The sequence below is a fragment of the Podarcis gaigeae genome, assembly GCF_964106915.1.
Source record: "Podarcis gaigeae genome assembly, chromosome: 3".
NCBI classification, from domain to species: domain Eukaryota; kingdom Metazoa; phylum Chordata; class Lepidosauria; order Squamata; family Lacertidae; genus Podarcis; species Podarcis gaigeae.
In genome coordinates this window covers 1,206,516-1,226,615 of record NC_139680.1, presented here as the reverse complement: position 1 = coordinate 1,226,615, position 20,100 = coordinate 1,206,516, and the positions used below count along the sequence as shown (strand labels likewise).

General features: G+C 42.6%; 1 protein-coding gene across 1 annotated transcript; it reads right to left on the bottom strand.

Moving 5' to 3' along the window:
• Window positions 1-652: 652 nt before the first annotated feature.
• On the bottom strand, window positions 653-10,224 carry SPATS1 (spermatogenesis associated serine rich 1). The gene is made up of 4 exons (XM_083730965.1): window positions 9,392-10,224; window positions 7,393-7,519; window positions 5,738-5,800; window positions 653-1,331 (listed from the first exon to the last, which is right to left on the bottom strand). The coding sequence occupies exons 1-4, from the start codon at window positions 9,414-9,416 to the stop codon at window positions 1,202-1,204; spliced, it is 345 nt and encodes a 114-aa protein (XP_083587091.1). The 5' UTR covers window positions 9,417-10,224; the 3' UTR covers window positions 653-1,201.
• Window positions 10,225-20,100: the final 9,876 nt, after the last annotated feature.

The window sequence follows — 20,100 nt, the reverse complement described above, 5'->3', positions numbered from 1 at the left end:
CGGCTAGGCTGGCCTCAACTAGAGCCAGGGCTTTTTTGGCCGCGGCTCCAATCTGGTGGAACGCTCTGTCACAAGAGACTAGGGCCCTGCGGGACCTGACATCTTTCCGCAGGGCCTGTAAGACAGAGCTGTTCCACCAGGCCTTCGGTCAGGGCGCAGCCTGACCCCCTCCTCTGGCAACCTGCACAGAATTTTGCTTAATGGTTGCCATCAATTTGATTTTAATTATTTTTTATAATGAAATGTTTTTAGAATGTTGGATTATTTTGATTGTTGTTAGCCACCCTGAGCCCGGCTTTGGCTGGGGAGGGCGGGATATAAATAAAAATAAAAATTATTATTATTATTATTATTATTATTATTATTATTATTATTTATTATTTACCTACAGGAGCCACCCACAGCTGTGTTCCTGACATGACGTTGGCAATGTCAGCCCCAACCTCCCTCCCGTTGGCGCCTCTGCCTCCAATAATGTTTGTAGCTGTCCTACCACAGCCCTCTCCACCAGTTTCCCCCAAAGTGGGTATTTCTGGCTGCTCAATAGCTGCTTCGGCAGCAGGGACCACCTCTCAGGTATTCTGGGAAGGGTGGGTGTTGGATGGAGTTGTCAATTACTTTCCTTAATAACTGTATGAAACGACTAAGGCTCTGATTTTTAATTGTATGCGTTTATTGAAGGTTTCTTTTTTTAAAAAAAGTCTCATGGTGCTTGGATCTCTGCAGCTTCTCAGCCCAGCAACCACTACCTAGAATGACCAGGATATCACATCACAAGTGGCTGAAAATCCTTGGCTGAAATTATCAGAAGAGAATGAGTTCCTTCCAACTCTAAAGTCTCTGTTCCATGTCCACTTTCCATACAAGAGTTGTATGCAAATCTGCTATGCAAACTGTTGGCATCTAAACTCCTGGCATCTAATTTAAAGTCTAGGTTCAGCCTTAGAACATATTAACTTTGACTAGATGAAAGTACCACTGAGCAAGTGTAAAATGTATTATTTTCATTTGTGAATGCAGACTAATAGTTTCATGAAAGTAACGTGATTTATACTAAAATGGCTAACGTCTAATTTCATTTTTAAAGAAACCTGTACCTGGACATAAGCACCTTCTACAAATAATGACAATTGTTCTAGGACAATAAATTGTTAGCAGGTATATTCCCAGGGACCTTATGACATGCAACCAGAAAAGTCGATCATTTTGTCAGTCCAGTTGTAAACAAAGACTGCAGCAGAGATGGAGCGGGCTTCCAAATGTCCAGGCGTTTCACTTCCATTTTTTCCCTTTCTAATTCTTGCTGCTTCTCCTTTATGTGGAAAGGAATGCTAGAGCGGGAGGCCACGATGGGGGAGATAAAAAACACACCAATTAATCGTAGAGTTTCACTGTCACAACAGAGTAAATTCAAAGCTGTGCACCCAAAGGTCATGCTCCTTGGCATGTAAATACACATGTAAAGGTAAAGGTAAAGGGACCCCTGACCATTAAGTACAGTCGTGACTGACTCTGGGGTTGCGGCGCTCATCTCACTTTACTGGCCAAGGGAGCCGGCGTACATCTTCCTGGTCATGTGGTCAGCATGACTAAGCCGCTTCTGGCGAACCAGAGCAGCCACAGAAACACCGTTTACCTTCCCGCCGAAGCGCTGCCTATTTATCTACTTGCACTTTGATGTGCTTTCAAACTGCTAGGTTGGCATGAGCTGGGACCAAGCAACGGGAGCTCACCCCGTCACGGGGATTTGAACTGCCAACCTTCTGATCGGCAAGTCCTAGGCTCTGTGGTTTAACCCACAGCACCACCCACATCCCGAAATGCACATAAAACTCACCTCAAAAAGCAGACAGGCATTACAAGCTCAGAAATTTGTGCTTTGTCTACTCGGGATAGCAGAGAAATGTCATCTCTGGTTCTACTTGTTTTTCACCTGGGACTGTTGCCTAAGCTCCTTGAGGCTGTTTGTCCCCTCCCTTCCCTCATGTCAAAGGCAGGGGCCTTTGGTGCAACCTGAAGGGCAAGAGCTGCAGACCTGTTGCTTTTTGCATGTGGTTCGAAGCTTCAGATCTCTGCAAGGGGAGCAAGAGCCCAGGGTATTCCACCAAACAGGAAATACTTAATTTTTTCCACCTGGAAAAATGATGTCAGACCATCTGGCTCTTCGAAAGAAGCTGCTGCCCTGACTCTATGGAGATAGCCCAGAACTGACCAATTCTCCATAGGTGAAAAGCGAGGAGGACCAGTGGCGTAGTGTGGGTTGTCAGCACCCGGGGCAAGGCAAGTAATTTGCACCCCCTAACCCGTGGATTTGCGCCCCCTAACCCTAACCCCCAGATGTTGCGCCCGGTGCGGCCGGCCCCCCCTGCACCCCCCACGCTACGCCACTGAGGAGGACTAAAGAAAGAGAAGGTCAATGCCAAAGAGTGGCAAATGTTGTTTGAAAATAAGTTCTATCCATCATTAGATTTACCCACAGATTTGGATTATGTGGGAGCAGAAGCAGAATGACTGGAATATTTGCAGTCCTCCCACCCTGATAAAAAAGGCAATGTTGCCAGTACAACTGATCAACCTTCAATGCTTAATGTTTACGTCATCAGTTCCTTTCAGCTGGAAAGTCAGCAGTGCTCAATCCCGACAAAGCCTGATATTTGCAGATCCAATCCCTCGGCTGAGATGGTAACAGAATCACTAGGAGCTATTAAACTTGGTCAGATGCCCCAAAAGAAGCCTGCTCTAGGTCCTAGTGTTCCACCAGTTTTCTTGGAATCCAGTATGGCAATAGCTCCATTAGCAGTCAGACTGCAGAAAGAGAAAACCTTGGCTCCTTCTGAGCTACAGCCATTCCCTAATGAGGCTGAGGAAGAACTGTTCAGTTCCTTCAAAATGACTTTGGCCACAATGCACGATGATATCATAAAGAGACTGAGCAAAGATACAAAGTAAAAGGTCAAAAGTAAAAAATACAACACAAAGCTAGTCAAACAGTAGAACGAAAGCTTATAGAAACAAGAATACAGGAATTCAGGAAAATGGAGGAAGGATGCCGTGTTGTGAGTCAGACAAGCCTGAAGCTGCTGCTTCACACATGGCAGAGGCAAGTGCAAAGTAATACAAACAGAATTTCTGCAGGTCATATAGTTGCTATGCACGAAACCTGGATGTTCACAGAAACTGTAGTTAATCTGCAATTTACTGTTTACTATCATTACTATCATGTAATGATTTACTATCATTAGTATACCAAGTAACTCCCATAAAGAGTGGCAGACCAAGAAGCGGCAGACCCTTTGAGAGCCACAACATCCTAAGACACAGTAACTCCTCTTGGCCATATTGGTCTCTCCTGGTGAAAATACAACCCTTGCCACTTATTCAGCATCTATTCTACCTCAGACTTCCACATTTACTAAATCTGCGAAATGAGTATCCAAGTCCACAGGTTGTATCAATGGTATATTTTAGTGTCTGAACTGATGACTTAACCAGACTCATCTCATCTTGAATTCAGCAGGATTTGCTTCTGAGCAAGTTAGGATTCTGCTTTTGGGTGCCTTAATTAGTATGGAGAAGGTCTTTTTGGAGGAAGAGCATAGGAAGAGGAGAAGGAAGAGGAGGATGGTGGTTATTGTTATTATTATTATCCATTTACATCCCACACTTCCTCCCAAAGCACCCCAGGCTGAGCAATCGGACCTCAAAGGACTGGGGAACCGTTGTTTTTGCTGCAAAAGACAATCAGGGCTACCTCTTTGCAAGGGAACACACAGGAAAACTGATTGATTTGCAAGTATCTCTTGATGACTGAGCAATATGCATGTATTGTAGTTTATGGTATACATTTTTTTAAAACTCCATATATCAGACAAAAAAACAGAAGACAGACTTGTAAAAAATAAAACTGCAGCAGACTAGAAAATACCAGATGGAAGTGGGAATGAATTTTGGAACCACTTGAGGCACATCCATATAACCCTAAGTGAATGTAGAGAGGATTTCATGAGGCCTGTGCAAGAGGCATTTGTGCAGCACAGCAGAGTTAAAGGCTTCAAAAATGCAAATGACCTTACACTAACATTTTTGTGCTTATCTCCAACATGATTTGTCAATCAAAGGAGAAATCCATTGTATATTCAAGTCAATCAAAGGGAGTTTTAGGCAAAGAAGGATTATATATTTTTAAAGCCTCTTTATACAAGCCTGAATTCTTTGTGGGTGCTCTCCCTTTTATATTCTCGCTATAAGCTGCAAAGGGCTTTAGCCACCACAGGAGGGAGGTAAAGCTACAGTTTTCTAGCTTGCACAATGGAAACGAAAAGAATTGGAAATTAAAATGAAGGAAGTAGAACCATGAAATATACCCTCATCTCTTTTACACTCTAAAATTTATAAAACCTCATAACTACAAGATTCTATTCCAGCTGTTTCAGGATTGGAGAAGTATTTCCTAGGGCCATTGCACATGAAACAAAATAGCCTAACAAAAAGTTAGTTTTGTTAGTTTGTCAGGTGTATGTGATTAACACAAGTATTTTACAACAATCCTGCAGAGTGCCTCTACCAAGTGTGGCTTCCTATTGTTGTTTTTTTCTGTGGCAAAACAGACACATTAATTCATCATGCATCATTTCCTACAAGAAAGGCCTTCATCTTGCATGAAGAATCCTAGAGGGTCCTGGCATCCTGCCTGAGGCGCTGTGAAGCAAAGTGGTACTGAGCTCATTGCATGGCTGGTGTATCCGATGAGGGGCCACACACCACCCAAAGTCACTCTGGGACACCCATCTCCAACTGCTGCCCCCCCCACCCCGTCTGCTGAAAGATACCCCATGCCTGAGCCTAAGTTCCACCAACACAAGTAATCAATGAAGTTGTGGCCATTTGAATTCCAGATCGTTGTCTGCCTGAGTCTGTACTCTCCGACTTTGCCTTGGAATGAGAGCAGGGATGCACTGCGACTGGGACTGCAATTGCTGGTCCTTCTATCTGGCTGTTGAATACTAGGTTTTAATACACTAGTTTTTGGTTTTAGGATACTGAATACTTGCTTTTAATACTTTTGCTAATTTCCTTTGTTAGTTGGACTTCAAGATATAAATAAATCACCAACTGAATCACATACAGTACACAAAAAGTAAATAGTTACTTTCTTAGTTTTTCATTGCAAGATTAACAGCTGGCTTGACCTCTTCATGTCATGCTTAAAATAAGCTCTTAAAAAATCTATTTACTAGAGTTGCAAGTGACTCTTAAGTGCTTCACCAAAAGCCCCTGAATGCATAACCTGGATGCTCTGTGACTTAGTTCTACATATAAACGTCTGAACCAGGACAGTGGCATCTCAATTTCTCTTGCTGCTCTCTAGCTAGGGGCGGAGGCTAAAGTTTGCATTTAAAGGTGAATCTACTGAATTCACACTTTCCAATGATAACCAAAACTCAGTCATTATGCAAATTTTGTACTTACCCAAATTTTGCAATTCTCCAACCAACCCATGCATTATATTAGGAGAAAATACTTGCAAAAATGTGTATATTAGTTGAAACTGCATATGAAACTGTGTTTATTAGGATAAATTAACATAAAGCGCTGAATGAAAAATGAGAAGCAGAAAGAACTGAAATTGGCATATCCTTCCCTATTCTCCAAGGGTAGGATTACTTTGTTTGTCTTAAAGCATAAAACAATAAAAGCATACAATGGCAGAGTATTAAATGAAATACTAGATACATACCAAGGAACTCCTGGCAAGTGCTGGAGAGGAATAAACGTATCTGACTGCTTTATATACTTGGAACTATTAAAAAGAAAACAAAAGCCATTTGGACTTAGGGAACAGACACATCATTGATTTTGATTTGATTTGGTTTGGCATTACATGTGCAAAATCCTAATGCAGTTGCTATGAGGTGCAAGTTATTTCAATAATAGAACCCACATTTCTTGTTCAAGTCTATAGAAGATATATGGATTTGTTTTTTCTTGACAATAAAATGAGTTCACTTGTAAAAATTGCCTCTGAGCTTCTACAAGTTTGGAAATTTCTCTATATAAATCTATGGCTTTTTGCTTTGGTTCCAGAAAGTCATATACAGGTCACCATAGACATCAAATATTTCTCACAATATATGTACTTAGAAAGACTGCAGCTTGTTTTTTTAGAAATCTCTCTTGAAAATAGCATAACAATAGCATAAATCCTAGCAGCCACATCAAACATCATTATCGCAAAATCTCTAGCTTCTTAAAGGGTTTTGATGGCCAACAGTGGCACAAAAGGCACAAGTTAATGCCCATAAGACAACTGTCCTGCTGATGGCAGAAAATCTGCGTTAAAGAATGTAAAGACAGATCTCTGTGTCTCCTTTGGGAAGACAAAGATTTACAGGACCAGTCTGGCAATATTTTATTCCATTATCAAGCTGTAATTTCCTCTCCAAGATCCTCTTCCCACTGTAACCTTAAGTTTATGAAAGACTTGTGTATTAGCATCTAACATTAAGCTATGCATTTTTTAAATGAAACCTTTGCTATGCTGAACAGGGTCTAAAATAAAGGATTCAAAACAATAGCTTGGGCCTTAATAGGGATGTAGGTCATAAAGTATGATGTGTGGTGGGATTGCACTCCAGTGACCTCTTGCCTGCTCTGTGGTTGAGGCCCACTTAGAGGCATAGGCCGAGTATAAAAGGTTGGCATGAAAAACAAGCACTGTGTTTTCCAAGGTGGAAGATACAGATATTTGTCTAAACAAAAAGGATGGTGAAGCAGTAGTAACAAAGGGGAGAGACTTGAAGAAAGTCTAGATCAAGGTGGGGAACTTCCATCCTGCAGCCATAGTTACAGCTGGCATGGGTCCCAATTTGGGTTGCAAATGCACACCTGACACTGTGCGTCACCATGTGCTGGACAGGAAGGGATTCAGCAGCCAAGGAACAATTAGGAGTCTTAGAATTATGTCATTTTATTGAGATCAATATTTTAGTCATGTTGGACTCAGGTGCTGTATCTTATTGCATTTGTAGTTTTGTATATGATTCACTTTTTATTAGTGTGTGTACGGTCATACCTTGGTTGTCGAATGGAATCCGTTCTGGAAGTCCGTTTGACTTCTAAAAACGTTCAAAAACCAAAGCTCAGCTGCTGATTGGCTGCAGGAGCTTCCTGCACTCAGTCGGAAGCTGCGTTGGATATTCGGCTTCCAAAGAACGTTAGCAAACTGGAACACTCACTTCTGGAGCCGAAATGTTTGAGTCACAAGGTGTTTGAGAACCAAGGTACGACTGTATATTGTTTAGAGAGATTTATTGCTTAATTGTGTCACTTTAAATGTGGAATGTGATGATCACTGTTATCATCAGCCATCACAGGGCTGAGTGTGGAACTTGCCTCCCAAAGTTCACTGGAGGCAGGGTTGGTCCCAGTTTGTGGAAGTCTTTGCTTTGTTCTGGATAGGCATAAGGGTGGTCTCCCAGTGTCACCAACGGAATACCATTTCTGGAGGCATCTTCAGTCACTGTGATGACAAACAAAAACACACCTAGATAGGACACTGAGGACAAAAGTTTAGTTTCTACCATTTGAACCGTAGAAAAAGATCTATTTGAGTCATGCACATAGATAACATTAATTTAAAGCTATGTATGCCACTATAACCCCTTCATGGATCCCTGCCATGTTGTGGCGAAGGGGCTTGAATAGCCCCAAGAAGCTCTGAGCCATGCCATGCAGGGCCACCCAAGACGGACAGGTCCTAGCCGAGAGTTTAGACTAAATGTGATCCACCTGGAGAAGGAACTGGCAAACCACTCCAGTATTTTGCCAATAAAACTCCATGGACATAAAAAGGAGACGCTTTGAGAAGAAAGTGAGTTTCCAAGGCATGCTCTGGTTCATAGGGTCACGTAGCGTCGAGCATGACTAAGACGACTAAACAACAAATGCCACTATAAACCTAAAACCACTTTCTTAAATTTTAAATAGAAGCATCTGCAGTACCGGATTATGGTGAAATCTACACACATATAAAAATGCTGTGAAAATGTTTTTTTAAAAAAAAGTTTTGAAAAATACATTGAATTTGGCATAGGTCACTGTCGCTATCTAGTGTCACATTTGTATATTGCACTTTACAACACATTTAAAATGTTTTATTTGCAGCTGTGTAGATGAGTCCACAGTCACACTCTTGAAATGCTACAATTCTGACCGATGATGCATAATGTCCTTCTTTAGGAGAGGGTCGGGGGGGGGGGGCAAGGCAGATGCTCTTGTGTGATCTCTTAGTGGCCTTTGATACCTTGGTGGCATTGGATCTGCAACCAATCAGGGCAAGGAATAACACGGAACTAGACAAAAAGTGGCAGGTTTTCGGAAACCTTTCAGTAAACATTTCAGGCCCACCTTCTTGATCACAAAAATATTCAAGCCAAAGCATTTGCTGTATTTCATTAACATATCTATACCCCCATTTTCACGGAGTATAAAGCACCTCACACAACTGAAATTTAAAATAACGTAAATAAACCAAAAGCAATGTTAAAAGAGCAACAGATTTTCAGAACCTTGGAGGCAGGGGGCAAGGCTATAGATATGGGAAAAAATGATAATCATCTATACCAGGGGTGACTAACCAAGGACTTGAAGGTGGCACCCAGGCCCCTAAGAGATGTTGTGGCCCTTGAACTCATTTAAAGATGGCTTTATTCTAACAAGTGTTGAGTGCTCCGGTGGATCCACAGCGGTGACAATATGCTGTCAAATGGATGTGGGTGGGTATTCACTTCCAACCCCGTTTAAAAATCACTAAAAAGTTTTAAACTATTTTTTAAAAAATGCTTTTAAAAAAGCTCATTGTTCCTACGTCTCCCATTGCGATACTGTGATTCCAGATGTTATATACGTGTGTGTGTGTGTGTGTGTGTGTGTGTGTATCATGGCACCCACCCCACGCACACGCACACTGTAATGCCAGTCAGCTTTGTGGCTTCCCAAGGAGCCCCAAAGTGGTACCGTTTGAAATGTTTTAAATTATCTATCTATATTTACAGACCACTCTTGTGGGCCCTGATGCAATTTGGTGATGCCAAAATGTTTTGTGACACCCTCCCCTCATTCCATTTTTAAAATGGCAAATTTAGGGCACACACACTTTGACATCCTCACTTTCAGCTGTAGCTCACAGAGATTTGACCTCAGTGCAGTTTTTGGCCTGAAAAAAGTTGAGTGACCTATACATTGAAAAATGAAAAGGAGACAAAACTCACATGTGGCTGATTCCACCTTGGAAAATGTGTATGAAAACATGAGAACTGAACCTCATAGTTTTGGTAGCCCAAAACTTTAAGATATTAAGATAAAGAATTAAAAGAGGTTTCTGTGGTGTTACCATATTTCTTCTTTCCAAAGCACATTTCCACTGTCCTTTCAGATGTTGTGGTTTTGTTTCTGAGGTGTACACCCTCAAAGAAACACTTTTTCCCCGTGTGATAAGTGTGACCAAAGGAACTTGGATAAAATGTCCATTCTGTGTCTGAATTCTCATTATCTCCTAAAGAAGAGAGAGAAATTGTAAGAATGGCTGAGCTTTCTTTTCTTTTTATCTATTTATAGTAATTTGAAAAATAAAGAATATTTCAACAACATTTCAAATTCAACATTTAGTCATTCAGCCTAGGACTTCCCCTCCATCCCTCCATGGTTCCCCCAAAATTCCAACTCCTGTTGCGTATTATAATTATTCTAAGTCTTCACTTCTTCCTAAAAAATCCCTCCACCATACCTTGGATCTCAAACGCCTTGGCTCCCGAACAAATCGGCTCCCAAACAGTCAAAACCCGGAAGTGAGTGTTCTGGTTTTTCGAACGATTTTTGGAAGCCGAATATCCAGCGTGGCTTCTGTGGCTTCCGATTGGCTGCAAGATGCTGCTGCAGCCAATCAAAAGCTGTGCCTTGGTTTTTGAACGGTTCCAGGAGTCGAACGGACTCCCAGAATGCATTCTGTTCGAGAACCAAGGTACGGCTGTACTTTGCACTGCTGTCTTTTCTCAAATCCTACTTGCGTTTTATCAGGTTTCCATGGAGTTTTTCAGTAATCTATTGCAAATGTATACATGGTTGCCATGAGGTAGATGACATCACATACTCTTCTGCTGATTTGCCCCCTGTACACAATGCCTAGAGGGAAATTTATATTTCTGATTCTTAATTGGCTTCCAGGTTGATCCACACAGGAAGTGCCCATTGAACTCCTAGCAGATAAACATTATTATTATTAATAATAATAATAATAATAATAATAATAATAATAATAATAATAATAATTTATTTATTTATACCCCGCCCATCTGGCTGGGCTTCCCCAGCCACTCTGGATGGCTTCCAACAAAATATTAAAATACAGTAATGCATCAAACATTAAAAGGTTCCCTAAAAAGGGCTGCCTTCAGATGTCTTCTAAAAGTCTTCTAAACGACAGAGATGGAGACGCACCATGTGGCCAAATTTGTGAATTTATTTTTATGTTGTAAATTGTTACAGGTTGCGTTTTACGATTTTAGATGAAAGTTTCCTTTGTCATCTATTCTAAAGGCCTTTGGCTATAAACAATAAAATTGATTGAATGAGCTTTTAAATAATCCACAAACATTTTTCAGTCCTCCTTAAAGTCTGTCTCTTTTTGATCTCCAATTTAACAAGCCAAACTTGCCAGTTCTACATATTCTGTCAATTTCAGCTGCCATTCTTTTCTAGTCATTTCACGTCATTTTTGAGCTTACAATATTTGCGCTTCCGTTATTGCATAAAGAAATAGATTCACCTGTTTTGGAGCAACATCTGTTCCAGTTATCCCTAATAAAAAGGCCTCTGGTGTTTTTGGGACAGTTAGTTTAAGTATCTTTTTTATCTCATTATAGATCAGCTCCCAAACGTCTTTAGCCACTTTACATGTCCGCCACATGTGGGAAAATAAACCTTCTTTACACTTCCAACAGACATCTGATGCTGATTTAGGCATCTTTGCCAATTAATATGGTGTTGGGTACCACCTGTATATCATTTTCAGGAAGGTGGGCAAGCCATACTAAGACCCTGGTTTCCTCCTGGACTTGCTCCAGGGCATGGGAATTAGGGCCACGGTCTTATAGGACCAAGTCCAGAGAGGGGCATTGGGAAAGGGACTCTCAGCTATTTAATACCTTTATGAAGCTGCTGGGAGCTTCATCAGCAGTTTGGGGGCAAGGTGCCATCAGTTTGCTGATGACCCACACATGAATCAGGAGAGACCATGCACTCCCTGGACACAGGGGTGAAATGGATGAGGAAAAACCAGCTGAGCTTGAATCCTGGCAAGACAGAGACAAGGTTGAGTAGCTCCCATGTCTGAGAAACTGGTCAGTTGCCTGCCCTGGGCAGGGTTGCAGTTTGAGGGTGCTTCTGGCACCATTTCTGTCCCTGAAGACTCAGGCAGTTTCATTCATTTTCCTGCTTGGCAGGGGGCTGGACTCGATGGCCCTTGTGGCCTCTTCCAACTCTATGATTCTATGATTCATTGGCTAGAAGAGCCTTTTATCAGCTGCAACTGGTTGGGCAGCTGTGGCCATTCCTGGACCCGGAAAGTCTTACAACAGTACTTCATGCATTGGTTATTTCAAGACTAGATTACTGCAGTGCACTGCATGTTGGGCTGCTCTTGCACCTGATCCAGAAGCACAATTGCTGATAGGAGTGAGGCCTTGTCTGCGTATGTCACCTGTGCTCACAGAGCTGCCCTGGCTGCTGATTTGCTACTGCAGTGTTTCCCAACCTTTTTTGGGCAAAGGCACACTTGTTTCATGAAAAAAATCTCGAGGCACACCACCATTAGAAAATGTTTAAAAAATTAACTCTGTGCCTATATTGACTATATATAAAGTAACTCTCTTTAATAGGAATCAAATAAACACAAATAAAGTATTTTATAATTACTTTATTATGAAATAGTAAGTAAACAGAAATATGAAAAATTATAAAATACTTTATTCAGTGAACCTGTGAGGGCCCGCCCTTTGCGGCAGCCGATTGGCTGCCGCCGTGGGCAGTGAATATTAATGATGTATAATTTTTGTGCTTCATGCTGTGGCCACAGACATGTGATCTGATGGTGAATTTGGGGTGACCCAATGCAAAAATCCTGAGAATCCCTGTGGATCCATGTTTTGTAACCACGTTTTTGCACCATTGCAGCCCCAGGCAACAGTGGGTGTGTGATTTTGGGGGGGCAGGCTGTAGCCATGGACATGCTATGTGATCTGATGGTGAATTTGGGGTGACCCAATGCAAAGATCCTGAGAATCCCTGTGGATCCATGTTTTGTAACCACATTTTTGCACCACTGCAGCCCCAGGCAACAGTGGGTGTGTGATTTTGGGGGGGCAGGCTGTAGCCATGGACATGCTATGTGATCTGTTGGTGAATTTGGAGTGACCCAATGCAAAGATCCTGAGGATCCATGTGGATCCATGCTTTTAAACCACATTTTAAGTGGGGAGGGAAGGAAAAACACAGAACGGACAAGGAGCACGAGAGGGGTGTGCAGAGAAGCAGCTGGCTAAGAATGCAGGAGAGGGGTATAACGGGGAGGGAGGAAAGGAAGGCAAAAGTTTTCCCTCACCTACTCACCCAAGCCAGCCAGCTCGCACGCTCTCTCTCTCTCTCCCCCTCCTGCCTGCTTGCCTGGAGGGGAGGGGCTTTCCCTGCTCTTTGTTCCGTTTGAGCAAGCACAGCAAGGAAACAGAGGCGGGTGGGCAGTAAGACCCTGAGGCAAGTGCGGCTTGTGCTTGCTCAGCAGCTTCTTCACGGTGCTCAGCGGCGGCTCCCTCTCTTTCCTCTCAAGCAGAGCGGCCTTCCTGCTCCAGCCGCGCCTGCGCCTGAGGAGTTTCGAATCTGCCGCCGCGCGCAGGGTGACGTCACGGCCGCCGCCGGGCCAATCCGCCTGCTCGGCCCCGCCTCCCTTCTTCTCGCCTCCCTCACGAGAGGAAGCGCCTCCCTCGCGCACGGCGGATGCAGCCTGAGCAGAGTCCCCTCTCGCTTAGAGCAGTGTTTCCCAAGCGGCACACGAGGCAACGTCTCGCGGCACACTAGTGTGCCGCGGAACACCGGTTGGGAAACACTGGTCTAGGGTAACCACTCTTGGGGGAGTTCTCCAGGTGCCGTGCGCAAAGCAAGGCCTGGATGTTCAGGGCTCTAATGCATCTCCCTTTCCTGCTCAATCTGCATCTACAGTACGTCAGCCAGTTCAACTGAGGTGCAAAGCTTTTAAGATTATGCAACTGAATTATTTCAGTTTAATTTGACTGTGGTTCAGGCTGCAAGTAACAAGAGCTGTCAGCCTTAAGTAGGTCAGTTTATTTATTTAAGCCAATACATTTTCGGCATTTTACAACTGATGGCTAAAACAACAAAAATGTACCGACACACCCACACACCCTCAGCATAACTATGTAGTGAACAAACATGGAGTAAGTTTAAGTCTTAGTACCTTGGCTTACTTGTAAAGCACTCTTCATAAAATGTGGTATTTTCATTATCATGACTACAGATAAGCCATACCAGGCATATTACAGTTCCACTAATAGTAGGATTCATCTAAATGTGACGAATCCCATTCATGTCTTTTCTCTTAGAATAAATGTTAATCACAATACACCAAATATGGGGATGGGGAGCAATAGTGACCTGACTAAAAAAATTATGTAACTGTCCCAGAAATTAAATGAGAAATGGCTTTGTGACTCCTCCGCCAATCTTCCTGCCACTGCCATTTTCACAATCCATTGTATTCATCAGGGCATTGACTGAGGAGTAAGTCTGCTGGAACTCAGTGGACCATTCTGAGTCAAAATAAACACTATCATTACCTGATTTCTTTCATTCCCCAGAGGGGAAAAGACATTCTTGGGCAGGGCTTTCTAAGCCACCTGCTGCCACTGGCAAGACTCTGAGTAGAGGCAGAGCTTCTGTTTAATACTGTTTATTAATTTTCAATTATTAAAGTCCAATATAAACCACATTTTATCAATGTAAAATTACAATTCATATTCAAATATTCAGTGGTACCTCAGGTTACATACGCTTCAGGTTACAGACTCCGCTAACCCAGAAATAGTGCTTCAGGTTAAGAACTTTGCTTCAGGATGAGAACAGAAATTGTGCTGTGGCGGCACGGCAGCAGCAGGAGGCCCCATTAGCTAAAGTGGTGCTTCAGGTTAAGAACAGTTTCAGGTTAAGTACGGACCTCCGGAACGAATTAAGTACTTAACCTGAGGTACCACTGTATATCAATTATAAAGCCAATTATACATTTTGTTACTTTCCACGTGCTAGATTTCTAGGTGAAATGATTTGATTTCATCCTGCTTCCAAGTTTTGATTAATCCCATTACGTTCAGTCTTGATCAACAGCTACAGAGTTTTTGACTTCCATTCGAAAAACACATTTATTAAAAAGAAATCCTGCAAGAAGAGTTCTGTATCCCAAATGTTTCCTGCGTGTGACGTTTATCTCATCCATGCTGTCTTCATTCTTCCTGTTCTCCATCTTTTTTGCACAGCATCGCTATTTCCACTTTTTCACTCTTTCTTTTCCTTTGTTCCCAGAAAATGAGGCTGTATTTTCGACTGCATCACATGCCATCTTTTTTTGTTTGTTTGTTATTGTTTGAGTCTAAATTAAGAGTGAACTGGCATCCCACCAATGCTTTAACAAGACTCCAGTATCTCCTCCTTGGTCAACTCTCTCAATAACGATCCATTTCATCAACAAATTGACAAACCGAAACAATCTCTGGTGATCGTGGCCATTTTGAGCCACCCCCAACCTTGTTTCCTCTTGCTGATTCGTAAGTCCCATCACACTCAATGGGACATTCATGTACCGAATGTCTACTGCTGCTCCATAACATAAAGTCTCTGGGAAGCTCACAGAACAAATACAACAATTAAAGACAGCACAGTATGGGGGTGGGGGTGGAAACAGGTAGAGTCCTGGACTTCTGCTGCAATTGGTGCCAAAGATTATCGGGAGCGGTGAAACACGGAGGAACACAGGAAGCTGCCTTCTGCCAAGTCAGGTCATTGGTCCACGCAGCTCAGCCTGGTTTTCCCTGACTGGCAGGGGATCTCCAGGGCTTCAGACACAGACCTTTCTAGCCTGATCTGCAGATGTGAGGATTGAGCCCGGGACCTTCTGCATGCACGGGAGATGCCCCCCCCCCCCGGAGCCCCCCCTCCCCCGGTGAGGTGCCGGGTGAGGAGAAGTTCCCGGGGAGGGGAGAAAAGACTAATAGACATAGGAAATGTATTTTACGGAGCCCATTGACCAATCAGGGAGTCCATCCAAAGGGCAACAGAGGCCAATGGGCTAGCATGCTGGTGAATGGGCAAGCTGTGCCTTAGGCAAACTGGGCTGCTGCTTTTGCAGATGTCTTTGTTTCCTTGTATTGTTTGTGGCTCATGAGGATCCGGTCATTTGGACATGAGTCTTTCAGCAAACAATCCTGTTTTGGTGCAGAAGGGCCCCCACCCAGCCTGCCACCTCTGCCACCCATGGAAAAGCAGCCCTGGCAGGGCAGGGCCCCCCTTGCTTCAAGGGGGCGGGGAGGAATGGCTCAAGGAGCTTGTGTTGCCTGGATCCAGGACTGGGTCAAATTGGATAATACAGATGTATTAGAATTGGAGGGACATGACAACAGGTTCGGATGGCATGCGTATGAATGGTACAATAAAGGGAAAATACATAAAGGATTCTATAACCATATCATCAGAAGATCACTTTCAAAAATGTGGGAGAGGTATAAAGATTGGTGGCTGTCACCAATAGAAGCAACATCTATAGGAAAATAGATAAGAAGGAAAAATGGCTTACATATAGGGATCTCTTAACGGAAACGGAAGGGAAATGAAAGTTGAAAGATTTTAAGGATATTAGAGAGCATATAAATGATTGGTTACAATATTTTCAAGTAAATGAGGCATTTAAAGAAGACAAAAAGAAAAGATTTAGTTATACTCTGTCTAGATTTCAAAGAGAAATTGTAGATGATAATACTAAAACGATGACGAAGATGTATAGTCTGCTGTTAGAGTGGGAAACTAAAGATGAAGAAGTTAAATCTGTAATGATTAAGTGGGCACAAGATATGGGACATAATATACAAATGAAAAAGTGGGGGAAATTAAGGGAAATTGATTTAAAATTTACAGATTGCGTAATTTTGAAAGAGAATTATATGAAAATGATGTATCGATGGTACATGACTCCAGTTAAATTAACCAAAATGTACATGTACATGTGGTGGAATTGTAAAATAATTAAAAGTTATCGGGAAGAGATTTATAATGAAAAGAAAAAGATGTTTAAAATAACATTTATTTTAAAAAACAGAAGCTTTCTTATTAGGCATTACAGAACAAGAAATACCGAAAGAATTCAAGGACTTATTTATGTATGCCACAACAGCTGCCAGGATCCTTTTAGCCCAAAGATGGAAGGACAACAAGATGGCAACAAAAGAAGACTGGCAACTTAGATTGATGGAATACACAGCAATGGTGAAAATCACAGCTAAATTAAGAGATAAAGATAATAGAGAATTTTACAAAGACTGGAATGCATTTACATTATACAGTGGTACCTCAGGTTAAGAACTTAATTCGTTCCGGAGGTCCGTTCTTAACCTGAAACTTCTTAACCTGAAGCACCACTTTAGCTAATGGGATCTCCTGCCACCGCTGCGCCGCCAGAGCACGATTTCTGTTCTCATCCTGAAGCAAAGTTCTTAACTCGAGGTACTATTTCTGGGTTAGCGGAGTCTGAAACCTGAAGTGTTTGTAACCTGAAGTGTATGTAATCCAAGGTACCACTGTATATGCAGACATAGTGTAAAAAAAAAGGCTCATTAGCAGGGTTTGAGTAAAATAGAATGTGAAAGATGTAGAAGAATGATTTGAAAACAAATAGGTAGAATATGGGATTTTAATGGTTTGGTATAAAATTTGGAAAAAAATAGAGCATTTAGGCAAAGGAGAATGATATTAAGATATTTTAAAACATGCAGAATGAGAAAATATTTTTAAAAGATCGAAAAGGGGAGGTTGAGGGAAGTCCCTGGGTGGGGGAAAGGGAATGTATGTTTATTGCTTTGTGTGATTTATGTTGATAGATTATGTTGATTAAAATGTCACACTTAATTTTAAAAACTTTTTTTTTTTAAGGAGCAATTTCCCACTTTCTGAGAGAGGGAGAAGAAAAACATTTAAAACACTGGGGAGAGAAAGAGAAAACCACTTTTTTAATACATGAGAATAAAAACATTGTTTAGCACTTAAAGGGAGAAGAAAAAGACTTTGGGCTCGTCCACATTTCCACTTGACCCGAGCCTAGAAAGAACAGGTCCCAGTGGTCTCCCATTTGCCACACTGCTTTCCCCAGGAAAACCCGCTCTTTAGCCTGGAATTGGAGCAATGCGCAGAAAATCTGATTGTTGTTTGCTCCAATTCAGCAGGAAATTTCAGGTTTTCCCAGGGGGAAGGAGTGCCACAAGTGAAGTCTGGGTGAGCCCTTTGTGGGGAGGTAAATGTATAGCAAAGCAAGTTGTTTTTTAAAGCTGTATTTCATGAGTCATTGGAATATGGGACAAGAATTTGCTGAAATATATTTAATTGAAGTAAGAAAACAGGAATACTAGCAGCCCTACTTGTCAGCAGGGAACTTAGAAAGAGAACCTAAGAGACCATTCTTAGCAAAAGAACATTAGCAGGTTTCCAGGAGGGAAAAATCCATCACCCAGGCCTGGACTCTCTACTCTGGAAGAGCGCCCGGACAGTGCTAACTAAGTTCAAAATATGGCTTGTGAAATGTGCTCTAATGCGGCTGCCATTTGATTCCAGGAAATTTCACAAAATCTGGATGCCCCATAGACACAAAGAAACAAATACCGTAATCCTAAATATCTTTTAGCGTCATCTTCTACAATTTAATTTCCATTTTTCCCTCATGGTCATCGATCCATGGCAACTCATCTCCTGGTTGGTCCCTGGGTTCTTCTCCCTGCCACACAGGAGCTGAGAGGCAGGTCAGTCACAGATTTTATCTCCAGTTTAGAAATCGGCAGAGGCAGCAAGCAAAGACAGCCGTTTACATGAACCAGTCTACTTTAAAATAATACTGTTCCGGTAGTTGTTAAGGTCTTGGACTGAGGTGCTTACGTTTTCTTCGTGTCCTTGGAAGGGAGGAAGAGGAGTACCAAAAGATGGCCAGCTCCACCTACCACTGGCTGTCCTGCTCTCTGCCCTCAGTTCTTCCTGTCCAGATGGACACCAGTCATCACTGCTGAGTGACATTTTAGTTGCATAGGCTTTTAACTACAAAAGTAAGATGGCCAGAGGCCTGTTTGACTCTGCAGTCACCAGATGCTGTGGAGGCTGCATACGAAAAAGCGTCAGCAGGAGCAGAGACAAAAATGCATGGGTAGTTCGTGATCTAAGGGCACGAAGACAGAGAGACATAGCTGTCTAGACCTACAGGAAGAGTACTAGCAGAACAGACTTATAGAAATAGTTAACAAAGTTTAGAAAGGGCTGAGCATCTATCTGAAGGACTGAGGGAAAATGTCAGCCCCTTGACCCACACTTCACATGCCAAGGACCCGGTGTTAAATGGCTTTGTTTTTGTTTTGTACAATTTTATTTGTGTGCAGCAGAAGAGTTAACTAGCAGCACTGTAGGTTCGGGAAGAAGGAAAGGAAACCTTATTAACTCCTTGGAATTCTTGTCAGGCTATCAATGCCTGGTAGACATAAGAAACGCAGAAAACATTTTATCAACTTTAATATATCTAAGGCCACTAAGCAGTTTCACATCAGGGATCCGTGTGTGCAAACCAGCCAACAACTTCCAGCAGAAATGACTTGAACTGGTTATAAAAGCAAGGAGCCTAGTTCATGTTTACAGGATCAGGCCCACTCCAATCCTGCTGAAAGCTTGGGCTGCTCCTTCTGGGAATGCTTGGGCCACCGAGGAAGATTTTGGTTGTGTTCAGGCCCTAAGGCCAGATGAACAGGATGAAACAGCTGTTTTCTCAGTTGCAGCAACTTCATACCCTCCAAGGGCCTCGATTTTCCAGGGACCATCCTGGAATTACAAAACCCGGCTCCTGATTTGATCCCAGAATGTCCCTATTCCCCCCCTCCAGTGCTGCTGCTGCTGCTGAGCTGGGGGAGGAGGAGGAGCTGCGCTTGTCCTGAGTGACGGGGGCTGCAAGGGAGCACCCCATGGCCTCTCCCCCCTTGGGCAGCTAGTAGTGGCTGCTGGAGAGCAGGTGAGGAAGAGGAGGAGAGGATGCTGCCACCAGCAGAGGGGCCCAGCCCCACACAATGCCCTGGCTCTGAGGGGCAGGCAGAGGGCAGGGCCACCCTGGGTGGCAAAGCATCTTGGTTTTTTTAAAAAAAAATGTTTAGTTCATCCATGTCTAGCCTTGCTCCCTTGTAAAATTTAGGTTTTGTGTGTGCTTTTCTTGTTGTAAATCTAGCAAAGAATAAAACAAAACAAAATCAAGATTAAAGGGTTTTCTCAGGGCGCTGGAGGTGCGCTGTGCCCTGTTGTCTTAGGGGTGACAGCACTCGCCTTACTTCGGACAGGAAAAGCTCTGGAGGGGAGCAAAAATGGGAGGGAGGGAGAAATGTCCCTATTTTCATCTAAGGAATGTTGGAAGGTCTGCAGTTTTGGGGAATCTGTACAAAAATCATTTATGTTCTACTGCATTTACCTGAAAAAGAAGATTGATATTTAAAAAAAAAAAAATGAAGCAAGTAAATTCATCCTTGTGTGGTTTTTTTAAGCCACTCTTGCTCCCATTGTATTCCTGCAATGCAAACTGTGAAAAAAACTATTTTTGGTGGGAAAGGGGGAATATAATACTGTATATGAAATATTTATGCATAACTGCTAATAAGAAAACTACAGTTTAGTATCAGTAAGGCACTGCACAGCAGTGTGTGTGTGTGTGTGTGTGTGTGTGCACGCGCGCACTCTCACAAACACTCACAAATTCTTTCAACC